The 18,269-nt window shown below is 46.9% G+C and overlaps 1 protein-coding gene across 2 annotated transcripts in view; it reads left to right on the top strand.

Moving 5' to 3' along the window:
- HTT (huntingtin) overlaps positions 1-18,269 on the top strand; it is a 1,416,422-nt gene that overhangs the window by 93,220 nt on the left and 1,304,933 nt on the right. For both annotated transcript variants that reach the window (XM_069203496.1, XM_069203501.1), the window contains exons 5-6: positions 13,598-13,677; positions 14,109-14,247. In XM_069203496.1, the coding sequence (XP_069059597.1) occupies positions 13,598-13,677; positions 14,109-14,247 (219 nt within the window). The remainder of the gene's footprint in view (positions 1-13,597; positions 13,678-14,108; positions 14,248-18,269) is intronic.

Below are 18,269 nucleotides of genomic sequence, written 5' to 3'. Positions count from 1 at the left end.
TGAAGGTCTTCCATCTGGTGTGCTCCACTTGCAGGAATACCTGATTTTTAGGGGGCGTAGTCTAGGAACCAAGGAAGCATGTAGGCTCTCGTTAGTGATGACTTGTTGCTGCGTCCATCCGTTGTTCTCGGGGCTACTTCGCTCACTCACCAGTCGCGGCCTCTGAGGAATTGTGGCTGGTGGGGAGGGTAGCCCGAGGATGGTTTTAAGATCTTGTACAACAGCAAATCTACTGGCGGCTCATGCGCCCATAATGGCGGGGCCCTGGCTGCAGACACGTGGGCCTCCAGCGCAGCAGAAATTCGCTGAGCGCTGTCCCGTTTGCCCCATTCTACAATCCATCAATCAATCACAGACATTTATAGAGCGCGCTACTTACCCGTTAGGGTTCCAAGGCGCTGAGGGGAGGGGGGGGGGGGGGGGGGGAGAGATGGTTACTGCTCGAAGAGCCAGGTCTTGAGGAGTCTTCTGAAGGCGAGTGGGTCTTGAGTCTGTCAGAGGTAGGTAGGCAGTGTGTTCCAGGTCTTGGCGGCGAGGTAGGAGAAGGATCTGCCGCCGGAGGTGGTTCGTTGGATGCGGGGGACTGTGGCGAGGGCGAGGCTTGCGGATCGCAGTTGGCGGGTTGGCGTTGAGTCTGTTGTTGAGGTAGGTGGGGCCGGCGTTGTGGAGTGCTTTGTGTGCGTGGGTGAGGAGCTTGAAGGTGACCCTTTTGTCGACGGGAAGCCAGTGGAGCTCTTTGAGGTGAGGGGTGATGTGGCTGTGGCGGGGTGCATTGGTGATGAGTCGGGCTGAGGCGTTTTGGATGCGTTGAAGTCGTTGGAGGTGTTTTGCTGGGATTCCCGCATAGAGTGCGTTGCCGTAGTCCAATCTGCTGCTGACGAGTGTGTGGGTCACTGTCTTCCTGGTGTCGGTCGGGATCCACTTGTAGATCCTGCGGAGGTTGTTGTAGCAGGAGGAGGTGACGTGACTTGTCTGTCCATGGAGAGTGCAGAGTTGAGGATGAGTCCCAAGTTGCGGGCGTGGTCGGTGGGCGTCGGGCCGTCCCAAGGGTGGTGAGCCACCACGAGTCGTCCCAGGCGGAGGGGGATGTCCCGAGGATGAGGATTTCTGTCTTGTCGGTGTTGAGTTTCAGGCGGCTATTTCTCATCCAGTCGGCGACTGCTTTCATTCCTTCGTGGAGGTTGGCTTTGGCGGTGGCAGGGTCGTTGGTGAGGGAGAGGATGAGCTGGGTGTCGTCAGCGTAGGTGATGAAGTTGAGGTCGTGACGGCGGGCCACTTGTGCGGGGGGGGGGGCCATGTAAATGTTGAACAGCGTTGGGCTCAGGGAGGAGCTCTGGGGGACGCCGCAGATGATGTTGTTGGCTTCTGAGCGGAAGGGAGGGAGGCGGACGGTCTGTGTTCTGCCAGAGAGGAAGGATGAGGTCCAGGCTAGGACTTTTTCCTGGATGCCGGCTACTTGGAGGCGTGATAGTAGGGTGCGGTGGCAGACCGTGTCGAAGGCCACAGAGAGGTCTAGGAGATTGAAGGCGGAGGTCTCGCCGTGGTCGAGTTGGCGTCTGATGTCATCTGTGGCGGCGATGAGGGCGGTCTCGGTGCTGTGGTTGCGTCTAAATCCGGTTTGTGAGAGGTCGAGGACGTTGTTGTCTTCGATGTGGCGTGTCAGTTGAAGGTTGACGATCTTTTCTGCGACTTTCGCTGGGTAGGGGAGGAGGGAGATGGGGCGGAAGTTCTTGAGGTCCTTGGGGTCGGCTTTGGGTTTCTTGAGGAGGGCGTTGATGTCTGCGTGCTTCCAGCTTTCCGGGAAGGTGCCTGTTTCGAAGGAGGCGTTGATGATCTTGCGGAGTTGGGGTGCGATGATAGAATCGGCTTTGTTGAAGATGTGGTGGGGCAGGGGTCAGTCGGTGATCCGGAGTGGATGGAGTTCATGATTTTGCGCGTTGCGTCGACGTTGGACCAGGCGGTGATGGGGTTGGCGATGCTTGGGTTCGAGGTGGTGACGGAGGTGGGCGTGGTCTGGGAGTTGAAGCTGCTGTGGATGTCGGCGAGGGAGTCGCAGAGTTCCTGGGAGGACGGGATGTCGTTGACGTTGGCGCTGGGGTTGGACAGTTCCTTTACGATGCGGAAGAGCTCTTTGCTGTCGTTTGCGTTGTTGTCTAGGCGGTCTTTGAAGGAGGACCTCTTTGTGGTCCTGATGAGGTGGTGGTGTCGGCGGGTGGCGTCTTTGAGGGTTACGTGGTTGTCCGGTGTACGTTCTTGGAGCCATTTCTTTTCCAGTTTCCCGCAGGCGTGTTTGGAGGTCAGGAGTTTGTCGGTGAACCAGGAGGCTTTCTTGCTGGCGAGGTTGCTGGGGGGGGGTTTCTTCAGTGGGGCGAGGATGTTGGCGCAGTTGTTGATCCATTGTCTGAAGTTGCAGGCTGCAGTGTCTGGGTCGGTGGGCTCGTTCGGTGGGTTCTGGGAGAGGGCGCTGAGGAGTTGTTCTTCGGTGACTTTGCCCCAGCTGCGGCGGGGGAGTTGGCGGCTGTGGTGGTGTGCAGTGTTTTTGTTGTAGGTGAAGTGGATGCAGTGGTGGTCGGTCCAGTAGGGTTCGGTGGTGTCTTTGAAGGTAACGTGGTCGCTGGTGGAGAAGATGGCGTCCAGTGTGTGTCCTGCGGCGTGGGTTGGTGACGTGACGAGTTGTCTGAGTCCGAGGTTCGTGAGGTTACTGATCAGCGTGGTGGAGTTGTGGTCGTTGTTGTTCTCGAGGTGAAAGTTGAGGTCCCGAGGAGGATGTAGTCCGTGGCGGCGAGTGCGTGGGTGCTTGCGAGGTCGTCGATGGCGTCGCAGAACTGGGCCCGTGGTCCGGGGGGGGTCTGTAGACGAGCGTTCCTCTGAGGGTGGTGTTGGGGTTGGTGTGGATCCGGAAGTGTAGAAGCTCTGCGGTGTTGAAGTGGTCGTCGGTGTGGGTGGTGATCTTGAGGGTGGATCTGTGGATGATGGCGAGTCCTTCTCTGTAGCTGTTGGTGCGGTCCCTGCCGGAGATCTTGTATCCGTCTGGGATGGCGATGGCAATGTCTGGCGTGGATGAGTCGTTCCACCATGTCTCGGTCAGGAAGGCTACGTCCGGGGCGGTGCTGTCGAGCAGGTCCCAGAGTTCCACGGCGTGTTTGCGTGCGGAGCGGGTGTTGAGGAGTATGCAGCGGAGGTGGTTCGGTCTGGTGGTTGTTGGTTTGGAGGTTCGGTTGCAGGAGAAGTGGCAGTTGCGGCAGGCGAAAGGTCCGTGGGTGTGCTTTGGGGCGGCTTGGTGGCAGTGTTGGTCTCGGCCGTTGTTGCGTGCGTGGAGGGAGGCGGCGTCGTAGCTGAGCTTGGGCCGTGTGCTGTGCGGAGTGCGAGGTCCAGGGGTTCTGGCGCTGGGCGCAGTCCGGGCGCGGACGGGCTTGCCTCTGGCACGCCATCGGCGTGTCACGCAGCGACCTGCATTAAGAGGGGTGGAGGGAGGGAGGAGGAGCTGGGGGCGGGAGGGGGGCGGGGCCGAAGCGGCAGGAAAACGGGCGAGGGAGCGGCGAGTGGGGAGGTGGGGTGGGAGGGCAGGGGGTGTAGAGTAGCAGAAAAAAGTCAGGGAAGCGGGCGGATGGTGCTGGATTGGGGGTTGGGGGGGTCAGAGGAGGAGGGAGACGCGCAAGGGGAGAGAGCGATATGTGGTACAAGCGCACAGAGAGGACAGAAACAATAACGTGACTACTAGGCAGCAGATACTAGCACAAAGGGTACAGATTGAAACAGAACAACGTGATGAAAGTACAGTACAGTGAATACAGTGGGCACAGCAGAGACAAACGGTGTGAAAAACAAACATGACAGAAGCAAACCTTACTGCCCACCACTGGGCCACCAGGGATGAGGCGCAGGCGGGGGCCTGCGGGTGGAGGAGGGCCTCGAACACGGGCAGCAGCTGCAGTCAGGGGCAGAGCACCTGCAGGGTGCGCTGCGCGGCGGGGGAGCGTCCTGTCCTGACAACAAGGTCAGAGAACGCCACTGGAGCTACGAGAGCAGCAGAATGTAGTGTGAAGGAACTTCACTCATGCACCAGTGGACCACAGCCGTGGAACTCTGGAAATTCTGTAGGGTACCCCCCCTCTGTTCTTTGAATCTCTCTCTTTTCCCCTCAGGAGCCTGGCCCCTGCCAGGTGAGAAGGGAGATTACCCCTCTCACCCCATTACATAGTGATTACGGTGCACTGTGAGTCTGGCCAGGACTTTATTGAGGCCAAGACCTGGGATTAGACAGCTTGAGTGCGGCTTGGGGGAGGGGGCCCATGCAGTGACCTTCCATGGTGAGGGACAAAGGCCCTAAGGGTGGCCCATGCCAACATCCTGTAGAAATATGTTTCTAGGACCGCTCGAGGGGCCTGCAATGGGGACCGCCTAGTGGAGGGGCAGCAGTGGGCAACCAGGGCTCCATGCTCAAAGAGCTGCTACAAGCCATCCAGGCCTCCAGGGTGGCCTTTGAGGCAAAATTTTACACATTGGTAGTGAATTTCACCATGATTTAGACCGACATGGGTAAGATCATGTGACTACTGTGGAGGCCACCCTGAAGGTCTTTATCTAGACACTTGGCGCAGAAATTCACCAGCTCAAAGAGATCACTGGACATCTTCATGCTGACAGAGGACTCGGAGGACAGTTCCGGCTGCAATGATTTATGATTTGTGGAGATACCAGAGGGACAGATGTAGGAAAATCCATCAAGGACTTCAGATCCACCAGGGTAAATACCAGCAAATTATCCTCACAGTTTACTGTGGAGTGGGCCCTCAGAGTTCCCGTGGCACCTTCGGAGCCCAGGATGCGTCCGACATGGGTAATAGCACATTTCCTAAATGATGCTCTACACTGAGTGGGTTGTAAAAAGGGCCTGCTTCACTTTGACAACCAATCATTGTGTTCCCGGATTTCATGCAAGAGATAGTCAAAACGGCAGTCATTCAATAAGGTCAAGCAGGAACTCTGGAAACACAATCAGCAATATTCAATGCAATTCCCAGTGGAACAGTGAATCTTGGATGGTGGAAACTCCTGCTTCTCTTCCTACCCTGAAGAGGCTTAAGGCTGGTGACCGGCTTAACAGTAAGACAGGGGAGTCCGCGAACCCCCCCTAAACCTGGGGGAATAAGCCTTAATGTCTCCAGAGATGGGACTGATGGTGATTGATGCACTTGCCAGAGGCTGCAGCGACCAGAAGTGAGATACCTGTTGAAACTTGGGGTGACACTTGGCCTAAAACAACCTCAACACTCCCTGGAGAAGGGGACCAAGATTGGAGGATGCTAAAACTTAAACAGGTTTGGTGTTGGTTATAGGAGGGCGAAAGACACCACAGGCATTGGGGTGGCGGGTAGTTCTACAACCGCAGCCTGGGATAGAAGGGTGGGGGAAGTGCTTTACAGGAAGTCTTACAGTATAGCTGATAGTCACATCGAGAGACATGGCACGACACCCTGGAGACCCTATTCTGATCTTTGGGGGCACGAGCGAAGAAGGCACCTGATACATAGAGGCAGGGACTGATGCTGCTCTCCTGGATTTTGCACATCTTGGGGAATAGGTGAAAGACAGGTGTAGTGTCCCGCTTACTCTTTAGACACAACCCATACCTAATCTTATAGCAGGAGACTCTCTTAGTGGGCAACAACTGTGCATTCCTGATTAGGGGTCACTATATGCTCCTGGTGCTGTTGGGGTTCTCCATAGACTTGAGGGTAGTGAGCATATTAATAAATCGCTCCTGATAGTGGTTTCTAGGGTATGGGTTTTTCTGAGGGGGTGGGATTGGGGGGGAGGGGTTTGTTATGCAGTGATCCTGGGTAAATGCAGCTGGGAATGAGTAGTTATTACTTCTTGTCCGGTCATCAATCCAAAATGGTCCAGACGCTCAGGGTCCGGTTCGTACAGATTCTGCAGGCAACCACAATCATAAGGGGGGGAGGCGTTGTCAATTTCACCTTGAATGTGGAGTTAGATAGGCTTATACAAGGCCGGCGGCACCCAGGAATGGAGACACATCTGCACACATTCACTGAGGCTGTGGAACTGCTGGATATCTGGCAGTATTCTCACCTCACAGACTGACAGTACTTCTACACAGTGGGAGCAGGTAGTTCCATGTCCGGATTGGACTACTTCCCCAAATGCAGGGGGGGGGGGGTGGCATTGAGATACCCCTTATTGGCAAAGGGGCATTTTAGATCACTTTCTGATCTATACTAGACTGGGGCATTGTTCTCGAGAGGGGTGGGTTTAATGGAGATTGGACCTATAGGAGCTGGGCGACTGGAATTCTATGAACCTCTGGGCCTCCACTACAAAATTCTACTTTAATGAAAATGTATGGTCGGTATCATCTGATGCTGTGACCTGGGAGGCCTACAGGAGCCTAATTAGTGCCACATAACGGGGTAAAGAAGAGAGACACATAAAGAGGTCACCAATCTCAAAATAGAGACTATTAGAATGGAAAGGTAGTATGCCCTCCAGCCATAGCATTGCCCTTACCAGGGAAGAGTATTCATGCTTAATAGAGGAAGAGGCAAGACCTTGTTACCGGCCAAACTTTGGTTGTCTGGCATAGAGTAGAGTCCTAGGGGACCTGACTGCTGCTGGCCCTGGACGCTGAAAAGGTCTTTGACTCAGTTGAATTGAGTAGGATTTCCTAGGGGCAGTTTTGGGCAAGATGGAGTTCAGTAAAAAGTTCATCTCCTGGATATGTTTGCTATATACCAAAGCAGGCCTGCTGGATGCACGCAGATGCTCAGATTCAGGGACTACGTCAATCGATCAGTCAATCAGGATTTATAAAGCCTGGCTAACCACCCGATAGGGTATACAGGCACTTGGAGGTCCCGGAGACTTATTCGAACAGCCAGGTCTTGACAGTCAGGTGATTTGGAATTCCGGAAGTGAGGTGATGGTCCAGAGGTGTGTGGCAAGCTGTTCCAGGTTTTTGCTGCAATGTGAGAGAAGGAGCGTCCTCCGCTTCTGCTTCCGTATATGGGGGTGGGTTGGGGGGTGGGTGGGGGGGGAGGGCGGGAGTATGGGCAAGTGAAAGGGAGGCAGAGCAAAGTCTTTTTGACAGTTGGTGGAAGTTTAGGCGGTGGTTAAATTACGCAGGTACCTGGTAGTTTAGAGCCTTGCATGCATGGATCAGCAGCTTGAATTGTAATCTCTTCTGTACAGAGAGCCAGTGGAGATGCCTAAGGTGGGGTGTGATGTGGGTTCATCAGGGAAGGCCGAGGTTAAGTCTGGCTGCGGCGTTCTGTGTAGTCTGAAGTCTCTGTAGGTGGTGTGTGTTGATTCCTATGAAGAGGGTGTTGCTGAAGTCCAGTTGGCTGGTGATGAGGGCCTATGTCAAGGTGCACCTTGAAGCCACTTGAAGATTACAAAGCATTGTCGTTGGTGAGTTAGAGAATGAGTTGGGTGTCATTTGTGTAGGAAATGTGTAGGGAATTAGGTTGAGACTGTGGGAGTTGGCCAATGTGGTCATGTGTTGAAGAGCGTGGGGCTGAGGGATGAGCCCATGGGAACACCGCAGGTGATCTTCTTGGGTTTGGAGGTGAAAGATGGGAGGTGGGCCCTCTGGGTTCTTCCGGTGAGGAAGGAGGTGATCCACCTGAGTGCATCCCATTGGATGCCGATGTGGTGCAATCTTTCAATCAGCATGTGGTGGGGTAAGGTGTTGAAGGCTGCTGAAAGGTCGAGGAAGATCAAAGCTGCTGTTTCTGCTCGGTCGAGAAGGGTTTGGATGTCATCTGTGGCTGTGATTGCTGCGGAAGCCGGATTGGAAGGCTTCACATAACTGGTCTGCTCCCAAATATGTCAGGAGTTGCTTGTTGTTGATCTTTTCCAATATCTTTGCTGGGAATGGGAGCAGGGAGATTGGCCTGTAGTTTTTAGGTTTGCTGAGGTCGACTGAGGTTTTTTTTTGAGTAGTGGTCTGACTTAGGCATGTTTTCAGGTGTCAGGAAATGTTGATTTGGTGATAGGTGTTGAGCAGGGTGATGAGTTCCTGGCCAATCCTTTGGTTTCCAAGGTTGAAGATGTGGTGTGGGCATGGGTCTGTGGGAGCTCCAGAGTGAATGGAGTTCATGGTGGAGGTGATGTCCTGGGTGGAGAGGATGTTCCATGTGGTCAGTGTGTGGTTCGTGTCAATAACAGTTGTGGCGTATTTGTCGAGGAAGTCTGTAGGTGTGGGTTGGGGTTTGAAGCTTCCATATATGGTTGAAATCTTGTCATTGAAAAAGTGGTCAAGATTGTCGCACAGCTCCTGTGAGTTTGATGTTGTTTTCACTGGCAGTCAGGTTGGAGAATTCCTTAACGATGTTGAAAAGTTCCTTAGCGGTGTTGGTTTGGATTCGTGCGGCAAAGGCTGTCTTTGTTGCCCTCACCAAGTGGTGGTAGAGGGTGAGGGAGGTCTTGAAGGCTGCTCTGTTTCAGGTGTCCTTACTGGGCACCATCTCCAGCTGTTTGCTGTCTTGTTTGGGTGTACCAGCTTGCCCTTTTGGAGAATTTTCTCTGGATGTTGCTCTAGATGGGGACGATGCTGTCGGCGCAATTGGTGATGGGGTCCAGACTGGGAGAATTTAGGTCCTCTGTGCTGATATCGTGTTGTATTTGGCTGACCCATTGCATCCCATTCCCAAAGCCCTTGAGATTCTGTACAAGTACGGCAGGTACTCTGGCATTCGCATCAGTGGATGAAAGTTGATAGCATTTCTACTGGACCAGATGGGCATCCCCTTGCCAATTGGTCATGCCCCTGTGCTGGTCCCCTGAGAGCTTCCAGTATCTGCTGGCCCACTTAATTTGGGATCCAGAGGAATTTCTGAAAAAAAGCCTAGTAAATGTCCTAGATGAGTAAAGGAGGGACGCGGGGCACTGGAGGACACTCTCACTGTGTCTGAATTGCAGGGCTCTCCTAGTTCTTCTGCCTGTTCCAGAACACACTCTTTTAAGTTCCAGAAGACGTCTTCAAGGCAGTGGACGTGATAACTCGGTCGCTGTTGTGGGACCCCACACACTGCACTGCAAACATTGAGTAGAGACCCATATGGGGGTGGCATCGGCATTCCCCACCTCCGTTATAGACAGCAAATCTTCTGGTTGTCAGTGACTGGCACCGCCACAGGAACCATCCTTAAGGGTGGAAAAGATAGCTGAGGAACCCTCACTGATACTGACAAGGCATTAAGACGGGTGCAGGCTGCGCCATAACTCCTCCCAACTAATCTGGTCATAAAAATTTGAAAAAAAGGCCATTGATAAAATGGATTGGAGTGGACGGCTGATGGAGACCCTCTTTGGGGGTACAGAGCATAATAAAAATATTTTTTTTAAATACGTTGTTTTGACTGTGTGTCTACATACTGAAGTAAAAGGTGTACTGCTGCGAAACATAAAAATGACACTTGATGGTTATTATTTTAGTGTAGCTTTGAATACGCAACTTATTGGCTGCCCACTGAAATGTGGGTGATCAACTGTTCAGTTTGGAGATGTTTTACTTGCTGTCTGAGAAAGAATTACATCCTTGCTGTCTTTGACTTGTGACCATTACCTTGTGACCACGATTTGCTTTTAATATACATATTTTGGTAACAAATAAGGGCATGGCCCCAGTATTGCATGAAACCATTCCTCTGGGCTATCAAACCATCACACAAAACTGTATAGGCAAGAGAGGAGGTGGACTAGCAATAATATTCAAACAAGAAATAACTCGCAGTAAAACAGACATTTCCTTACAAGGTTGTGAGGCCCTCCTCACCAGATGCAACCCTACTCCAACTTCCTCCTGTAGCTTTCTCCTTTACAGACCTCCCCCTAACAACTCAACATTCCCAGACACTTTTCTAGATACAGTCTCAAATGTTATAACATTATACTCAAACCTATGCCTTCTTGGAGACCTAAATATTTGGTTTGACTAACCCAATATGCCCGATCCAAAAGCTATCACCACTGGCCTAGTTGCATTGAACCTACATCAGATTGTACACAATCCCACACACATCGCTGGACACATCCTAGATGTCATTTTTGCAAAGCATGAACTAGTTACCATTCATAGCATCACGCCCATCACATGGTCAGACCACCATTTGATAACTTTCCGACATAAAACATCACAAATCAACACACCCCATAGCAACTTACATACATGTATCTTTCGACTATGGAGCAAACTCAATTTTAAAGACTTAGAAACACAACTAACAGCCAAAATAGATCTAGTTACAATAAATTATGTTCCAAAACGTTTGAGTTGCTACTGGAAGCTTTCGATATCCGAATACCCCTCAGAAAAACTAAACAGGACAAAAGAAAACCAACCCCTTGGAGAAACGCAGAACTTAAAAAGATAAAGCAACAAATTAGAAGGTTGCAACAGACATGGCTCAAAACAAACAACATTCAAGACAAACTTCAGCTACACAAAGTTAAGAGAATATACAAATAATCAATCAAAAAAGCTAACAAAGGTACTACTCAGACAGAATTCTGAATGCTAAATCTGCAACCAAAGAATTTTATAAAATTCTCAATGAATTTAAAAAACCTAAATGCATGGAAGGGAGTTATCCCACTACTCTACATTTCACAAACAAACAGGCAACTTATTACACAACCAAGGCAGACACATTGGACAGCTATTTAAAACACAAGAAAACCATCAGCACCAACCACTTTCCTAAAATCCCCTCTAAGAATAAACCAGCCCAGCCTCTGCACTCCTTCAAACAAATATCACAAGGTGAATTTATGAATTTGGTCAAAGCAAGCAGGCCTTTTGGTTGCCCTTCTGACCATTGTCCACTGCACATTTTCAAGAACATTCTTTTATCTGCTTCGGCTGCCACACCTGTAAGAAGAATCATCAATAACTCTTTAACTACAGGAACTTTTCCTGAAGACCTGAAAAAAAGCATACATATGTCCGTTATTAAAGAAAACAAACCTAGACCCACAGGACCCCAACAACTACAGACCAATCACAAATAGACCTTTCCTGGGCAAACTGATAGAAAGAGCAGCATTTGCCCAGATGTCACAATTAATTGAAAACAATTCCATACTGTCAGACTACCAAACTGGATTCTGCCCAGGAAGAGGCACTGAATCGGCACTCACAGCAATCTGGGATGATCTTAAAAACACAGTTGACCGCAATGGAGTTGCTGCACTACTGGTTTTGGACCTCTTGGCTGCCTTTGATACTGTTGACCATATTCAAAGACTCCATGAAGCCGGCATAGAAGGGACTGCTCTCGACTGGATTACATCCTACTTTCAAAATAGAACTAATATTATCTATTCTCCCCCCTTCTCGTCCAAACCATACCTCACAAAAGCAGGAGTCCCCCAAGGATCAATCAGCTCACCTTTGCTTTTTAACATCTACATGATGTCATTACCAGAATTGATCAACGGTTTCCAACTCACATGCTTCAACTATGCAGATGACACACAAATATTACTTAAATTGGAATGCCCCAAAAACATTGAAAAGTCACAAATCTTCAGTTGCCTCAGAGCTGTTGATCAGTGGATGACTTGGAGCCAACTCAAACAAAGTGCTTCCAAAACGGAAATACTCACATGTGGTGACAGGGAAAATTATGACCCACTGTGCGTCTGCCCTGACGATCTCGGACCGACTCCTCAAGTATCCATGGACTCCAAGTTAACAATGAATGCCCAAGTGGACAAATCAGCATGATCCTGCTTCATCACCTTGAAGACTCTGTGACACATCTTCCCCCACCTTGGATTTCCACACAAGTTACAGGCTACTATCTCACTTGTACTATCCAAACTGGATTATGTCAGTAGCCTCTACCATGGATCATCTCTATCTATTATGAAAAAACTACAAAGTATTCAAAACTCCGCTGCCCGGCTACTATTACATGTAAAGCCACAAGCCTACATCTCCCCTGCCTTGAGAGCAATACACTGGTTACCCATTGCCTGAAGATCCACCTTCAAGCTGCCTTGTATCACCCACAAAGCTATACATGGAACAGGACCGCTTTTTCACAGAAACAAAATAACCAAATACATTCAACAAAGAAACCTCTGCTCAAGATTGCCACCCCGTCTTAGAACACCACCATACAAGAAAAAGACCATAGGTGGTACATCCTTCTCCATTCAAGCAGCCAAACTATGAAAATTATAAGATCCATGGATGAATATCTTGCCTTCAGAAAACTACTCAAGAGTTGGCTCTTTCCTTCATAACCACCATATCCAAACAGCAATGGACTGCATATGCCTGTGTTTATAAATATTTAAAATCTAATTATGTGTCTATTCTAGATATGTATAGTTTTTTAGGAAATATGTATTGTTACTATGTCATAATAATACATTATACACATACTCTTTAAGCCTGTTTAACAAATGCATATTTACCCACAGTTAAAAAAAATAAAAATATATATGTGTGTGTGTGTGTGTATATATATGTGTGTGTGTGTGTGTGTGTGTGTGTGTGTGTGTGTGTGTGTGTATATATGTGTATATTATTCTATTCTTAACATGTTCATAGGTCATTGCATAGCCCCTAGATAAGTTGTTATATTGGATACTTATGAATCCCTGCTTTCATTTTTTATAGAACACTAATCAAATGTTTTATTATCATGAGCATTTTGCTGTTCAAAAATTGAGGAAAGATAAATGTTAGAAAAGTACACTTAATTAATTAACTTCAAATATTACAAATCTTGAAAGTCTGTGTTTCTACAGTACAATTTGTCTTCTCTCATTATTATCCCCTTGATTGTATTCCTTGCACATATATTCCCTTACTATGTATTTACATATCTATTTCTTACTCTAGTCCTACTGTACTAGATAAACACTAAATAAAAATAAATAAAATAAAATCTGTAAATAAAATTCAAATCATAAAGTTAAAAATATATAAATAAATAAAATATTTGTGTATATATATATATATATATATATATATATAAATAATACAAATATATATATACATTAACTCTCTTGTAAGCTTTACTCTGTCTCCCCATCACCCAATGTCTCTTTCAATCTATCCTCCATCCCCACTCTGACTCATCCCAAACCCATTCTACTACTTTCATCTCCAAAATAACCCTGCCTAAGCTCTTCCCTCCTCTACCACATCTAGCTTACCCCAAACCTCGGTTTACTACCATGATCTCCCAAACAACCCTACTAAATTCTCCCTCATTTATATCACTTTTGACTCATCCAAAACCCCTCTTTCTACTGTGATCTCCCTAACCCTTTCCACAGACTCCTCCCTTCTCCATCTCTCCTTTACTCACCCCAAACCCCAGCCTAATACTATAAACTCCCAATTAACACTTATGGATTCTTTCCTCCGCCATAACTCAATTACTATGTATCCTCTGCTCAAATTAACTCAAAATAATACTAATACTATACTATTACAATACAATACAAAATTCTTCTGAAAGAATTACCTAAAAATAATTATGTTTATATTCCCTGCTCACGTTTGGGTGTGTTTCCTTAAAATTGATTGACTATGTATTTGATCTCCATACAGAATGGTGCAGCCCGCAGCTTGAGAGCTGCGCTTTGGAGGTTTGCTGAACTTGCACATCTGGTTCGACCACAAAAATGCAGGTATACGCGTGTCGTTAGTTTCTGCATTGGCTTTGTTTTGGGATTTTGAAAACAGTTGTGCTATGCAATATGTTGCTGATGAGGTCAAACAATGCATGTTACCCCTCGGATCGTCTGCTACCCCAAGCATGTTACCAGTATTAGCAAATCTATGTATTTACGTGCAAATAGGCCTTCCAGACCCTGTTGCCTTACTTCTGATTCGTATGGGTTATTAGCACTGCACACGCCAGTTGGAGAACTGTGTCAATATCATTACGGGTCCCATTTTAATCCTCATGCGTGCCTGTGATATATTTTCGATAGTTAATGAAGTTCGTTTCTGTGGTCATTAACCAGCTTCTGGTGTTTTTTTTATCGCTGGCTAGGATATAAAAGCTTTGCCTTTTATTTTTATTGCACTACTTTCAATAGCTACTCTTTCTACCTAGGCCGTACTTAGTGAATCTACTGCCCTGTCTCACACGAATATGCAAACGGCATGAAGAATCGGTTCAAGAGACCCTTGCAGCAGCAATCCCAAAAATCATGGCAGCTTTTGGTAACTTTGCGAATGACAACGAAATCAAGGTACTGTTTTGCAAGATTCTTTTTTTCCTATTAGCAGATAGCATACGGTTTTATACGTGGTGGAATTTCCCTGATGCTTAGTCACATTGCACACTGCATTTACTAAGAAAGTTATCCATTATAAGCTGACCAAAGAGTTTAATGAGTAAGTGACTCAGTGGGTCGGGGTTTATATTCTGTATGAACTCCAGAGTCAATTCAAAGTTAAAGTAATATCTAACAAGCATTTGCAAAGCCAAAATGTCTCACTTTTGTTAAACATGCAAAGACCAATCTAATAGGTCTGGCTTTTTAGAGGAGGTTTTTTTATTGCAGTTGGGAGGCTTTGTGGTATTTGCTCCAAGCTGTCCTGAGAAAAAAATGCCATAATGAGGCTGGGAGGAGGACCCCTTTGTTGAATAGACTGCACTAGAAGCATTAAACTGTACCTTCGAAGAAGATTGACATAAAAAGTAGTCAGAAGATGAAGTTTGAGCTGTAAGTGTTGAACTTAAAAGGCATAAACTGCAAAATATTGTGGCACAACATGTCATCAGGGCACATGGTAATACAAGGTTGATTAGTAAATAGATGTAGCCTGCCAAAAAGAGACAGTGCACACTTCACAAACAAAAAAGGACGAAAATCAGCATTTTAGATTCCATCATGTCATGTTGCTTCTGCAGTTGAACAAAAGGGTATTTTAGCGCCATTACCTTTCACCAGTGGAACAGTCCACGAAATGCAATGGACAGCTCTCTCTCACCCAAGTAGTGGCAAACAATGAAAATTCCATGAAAGCCGCCTTCTGAAATGGGTGAACCACACAGCTGTCACTGCATTTCTACTTACATGTATGTTTTTTTTTTTTAAGCATTTGGTCCTCCATACAGTGAAGCGAGGCCTAAGAAAAGGTTTTTGATGAGCCTACGGGGGGAGAGTCTCTAGATGGGTTGTGGTTACTATTGCAACTCAAGGGCTGCAGACTCCTATTTACCTTATGAAATCCTGGCAGGACTTATCTAATAAAATTTTCAATGCATGGCTATAGATGTAGTTGCTTCACATTATATTACTAACCATGCAACCCTGCCCTGTAATCATGATGTTCCTTTCAACACGACTCCCACCTGGATAATGAAATGTAGTTGTTCAGAGATGTTTTATCTCTCCTGTGACAAAAAAATGAGATGATCTCCAGAACGTATTTAAGATCGCACAAACAGACCCATCAGACAGGAGGGACTTATGTGACACTTTCCAGGACCTAGACTTGCATAGTGATACGAGAGACAGAGACTGAACTATAGGAGGGCGTGAGTGGGGGGGACGCACTGACAGGAGGTCTCTGTTCAACATACAGATGTTCTGGAGTAAACCCCTCGTGTACTGGAATGGTGGTTATTGGCTTCATAGTATTGTGTGCACAGCGCTCAGAACTTATGTAACCCAAAAATATGTCTTAACATTGTGTATGCAAATTCCTACCCTATGCAGCACCGCTTGCTGATTTCTTCACTTTTTCTGTACTGTTTTTCTGAAAATGAAAATAAAGATTATTAAAAAGAAAAAATAAAGCGCACAAACAAACCAAGACCACACAGTCCATCAAAATGAAGCAAAGTTTCAGTATTGTTTTCTTGTAGGAAGGTGGTTGTCATAAAGAGAAGAGTCCGGCGTTCATCAATAAAAAACGTTGGCTATTAACCACCTCACTTAATCAACTTTTTTTGCAGTCTTCTATTCAAATCATTGTAACACACTAAAGAAATAAGTTTCAAAATACAAGCATAGGCAAATCCAATAGGTTGATCGTTAATGTGCCTGCGTGACTGAACATAAGTATACACAAATACTCTTTAAATGTGTTACGTGCACAAACTCTGTTCCACTGTAAAGCCTGCGGCCTAGTACATATGAGTCAAATTCAAGGATTTTTGGTAGGATTCTCCATAGATTGGTGCCTTTTGTGTGCAACGTACTCGAAGGAAAAATCTTCAATGAAGTTTAAGCACCAAAAACTTACTGAGCTGCTCCACCAGGACCCTACGCAGGAAGATAGCTTTGGACCCTAATTCAGAGCCACTGCAGTGGACTGGTCCTCCAGAGACATGTTCTTCCCATCCCTGAACTCCCTCTGCTGGTGGAGTGAGCAGACAGCTGATGCGGTGGGCGCATTAGCAACACAACAGTGTAGCAAAACTGGTATTGACATGGGCAAGCTCCCACCAGAGTCTCTGCATGCTGAAAACTCTGAAATAGTAACACAGCTGGGTAGCACTGGTCCAGATAGTCAGACCACACCAATGGTGCAGGGGCATGACTGGGTACTGAAGATGTGCGGGTTCAACTCTTTTTTTTTTTTTTCCTGAAGGTTTTACGGTGCTGAGGAAGAGGTGTACCTATGAAAACTCAATTAGGACATTGTGTGTTTTTAGTTCAGAATAGGGAAGGGGTTTCAGGTTGGCGTCTCTGTACTTGAATGGGATGCAGAGGTCAAAAGCCATGGAAAATGTGTCAGCCAGGTAGCTGGAGACCTGGGGGTAATTGATGGCGTTATATGTTTGCATTCTGGAGACTGCATAGTTAAAAAACAGGGCTCTTATTTGCTCTTGCAGTGAAATCACTTGTCCTGCTTTTTAAGAGGAACATTGTGGGCTGGGGGTTTGATTAGGTGATACTAGGACGTCATACATAAATATGTTGGTTTGTTTAGGGAACCGGACTCGGATGTTTGATTTGTTGTTTGATAGTGTTGAAATATTTGGTTCAATATCATGCCTCAGAATAAACTGGGACAAGCCAGTTTTATTTTCAGTATGCCCACTGGAGGGTATGAAGGGCAGAATTATATCTACTACTCTGGGGAGATGCGCTGGGAAATGATCCTTTCTCACTATTCAGCCATAAAGATGACAACTCAGTAGAGCAGAATAAACATAATCTAGGTAGGGTAGTAAGTAACTTGAAGAATGTAGTGTTTTTTGTTTTTGGTAATATTGCCAGTATCTCATATGGGTCGGGTGGCCATTGCCAAAATGTTGATTCTAGTATGTTGACTATATCTTCCAATGATGTCTGTGTCTCTGTATTAAAAATACTCTTGAAGAATTGTAGTGTTGCAATTTTGCAAGTGGCTGGAAAATATTCATGCTAAATCTGGATACCCCGAAGCTCATTTGCGATGTGGGCAGGTTTTAGCTGCCAAATATTGAACATTATTCTTCAGCAACCCGGCTTCAGTTTATGGCTTATTTGTTTTTTTGGGAGGCCTTTGATTTTTCTCAGATTAGAATTCGGTTACTGAAATTGGTAGCCTTCTCTTTCCGCCTATAATAGCATGGCTGTGTTAATTATTTCTTGCCTGATTTGTGTTTTACCACTGGAAGCAGACTCCTAAAAATCAACAGTTGGATGTAAACTTTGCATTAGATGCCATTTTATGGGAGTTCCTAATCTGTGTAAAGCTGCACTTGATAAAAATGTTGTAAACTGATAGAATGAATAGTGTACATAGGGTGAGCTATTTACACAAGACTTGTTTATTTATTTCAAAGATGAGCAAATTACATTTGCCGTCTCGCAGTGCCATTTTCTTCAATACAGCAACCTCCACTGCATGGCCATATCTGCACGACTGGATATCGCCCTGTGATGCTCAGCCTAATTGCTGAGCATTGTAAGTGAACCGGGAAGCAATTGTAAGGTGTATGCTGGACACTCGTCAGCCCAGGTGACCCAGTCACATAATGGCTTCACCGAACCCTATGGTTTTTGGTATCAAACACTGCGTTTTGATAAATCTGTGCTGATGCAAGCCTCAGATTTATTTGGACATGCACTCAGTGGGCACCTTAGAGGTGCCCCTTGGACCTTACTAGTCTCTTGGTGTGCTGACTGACTAGTTTAGTCCAGTCTGCCACCACCAGACATGTTTGTGACCCCCCCCACCCCTTGGATTTGAAGGGCCCACGCTCTGAGGTCCCAAACCATGCCTGCTCAACAGAGGGGTGTTACTGCCAACTCCAGCAGAATGGCTTGCA

Source organism: Pleurodeles waltl, chromosome 1_2, assembly GCF_031143425.1.
Source record: "Pleurodeles waltl isolate 20211129_DDA chromosome 1_2, aPleWal1.hap1.20221129, whole genome shotgun sequence".
NCBI classification, from domain to species: Eukaryota; Metazoa; Chordata; class Amphibia; order Caudata; family Salamandridae; genus Pleurodeles; species Pleurodeles waltl.
The sequence above is the reverse complement of the archived record's forward strand: the minus strand, read 5'-3'. Positions and strand labels throughout refer to the sequence as shown.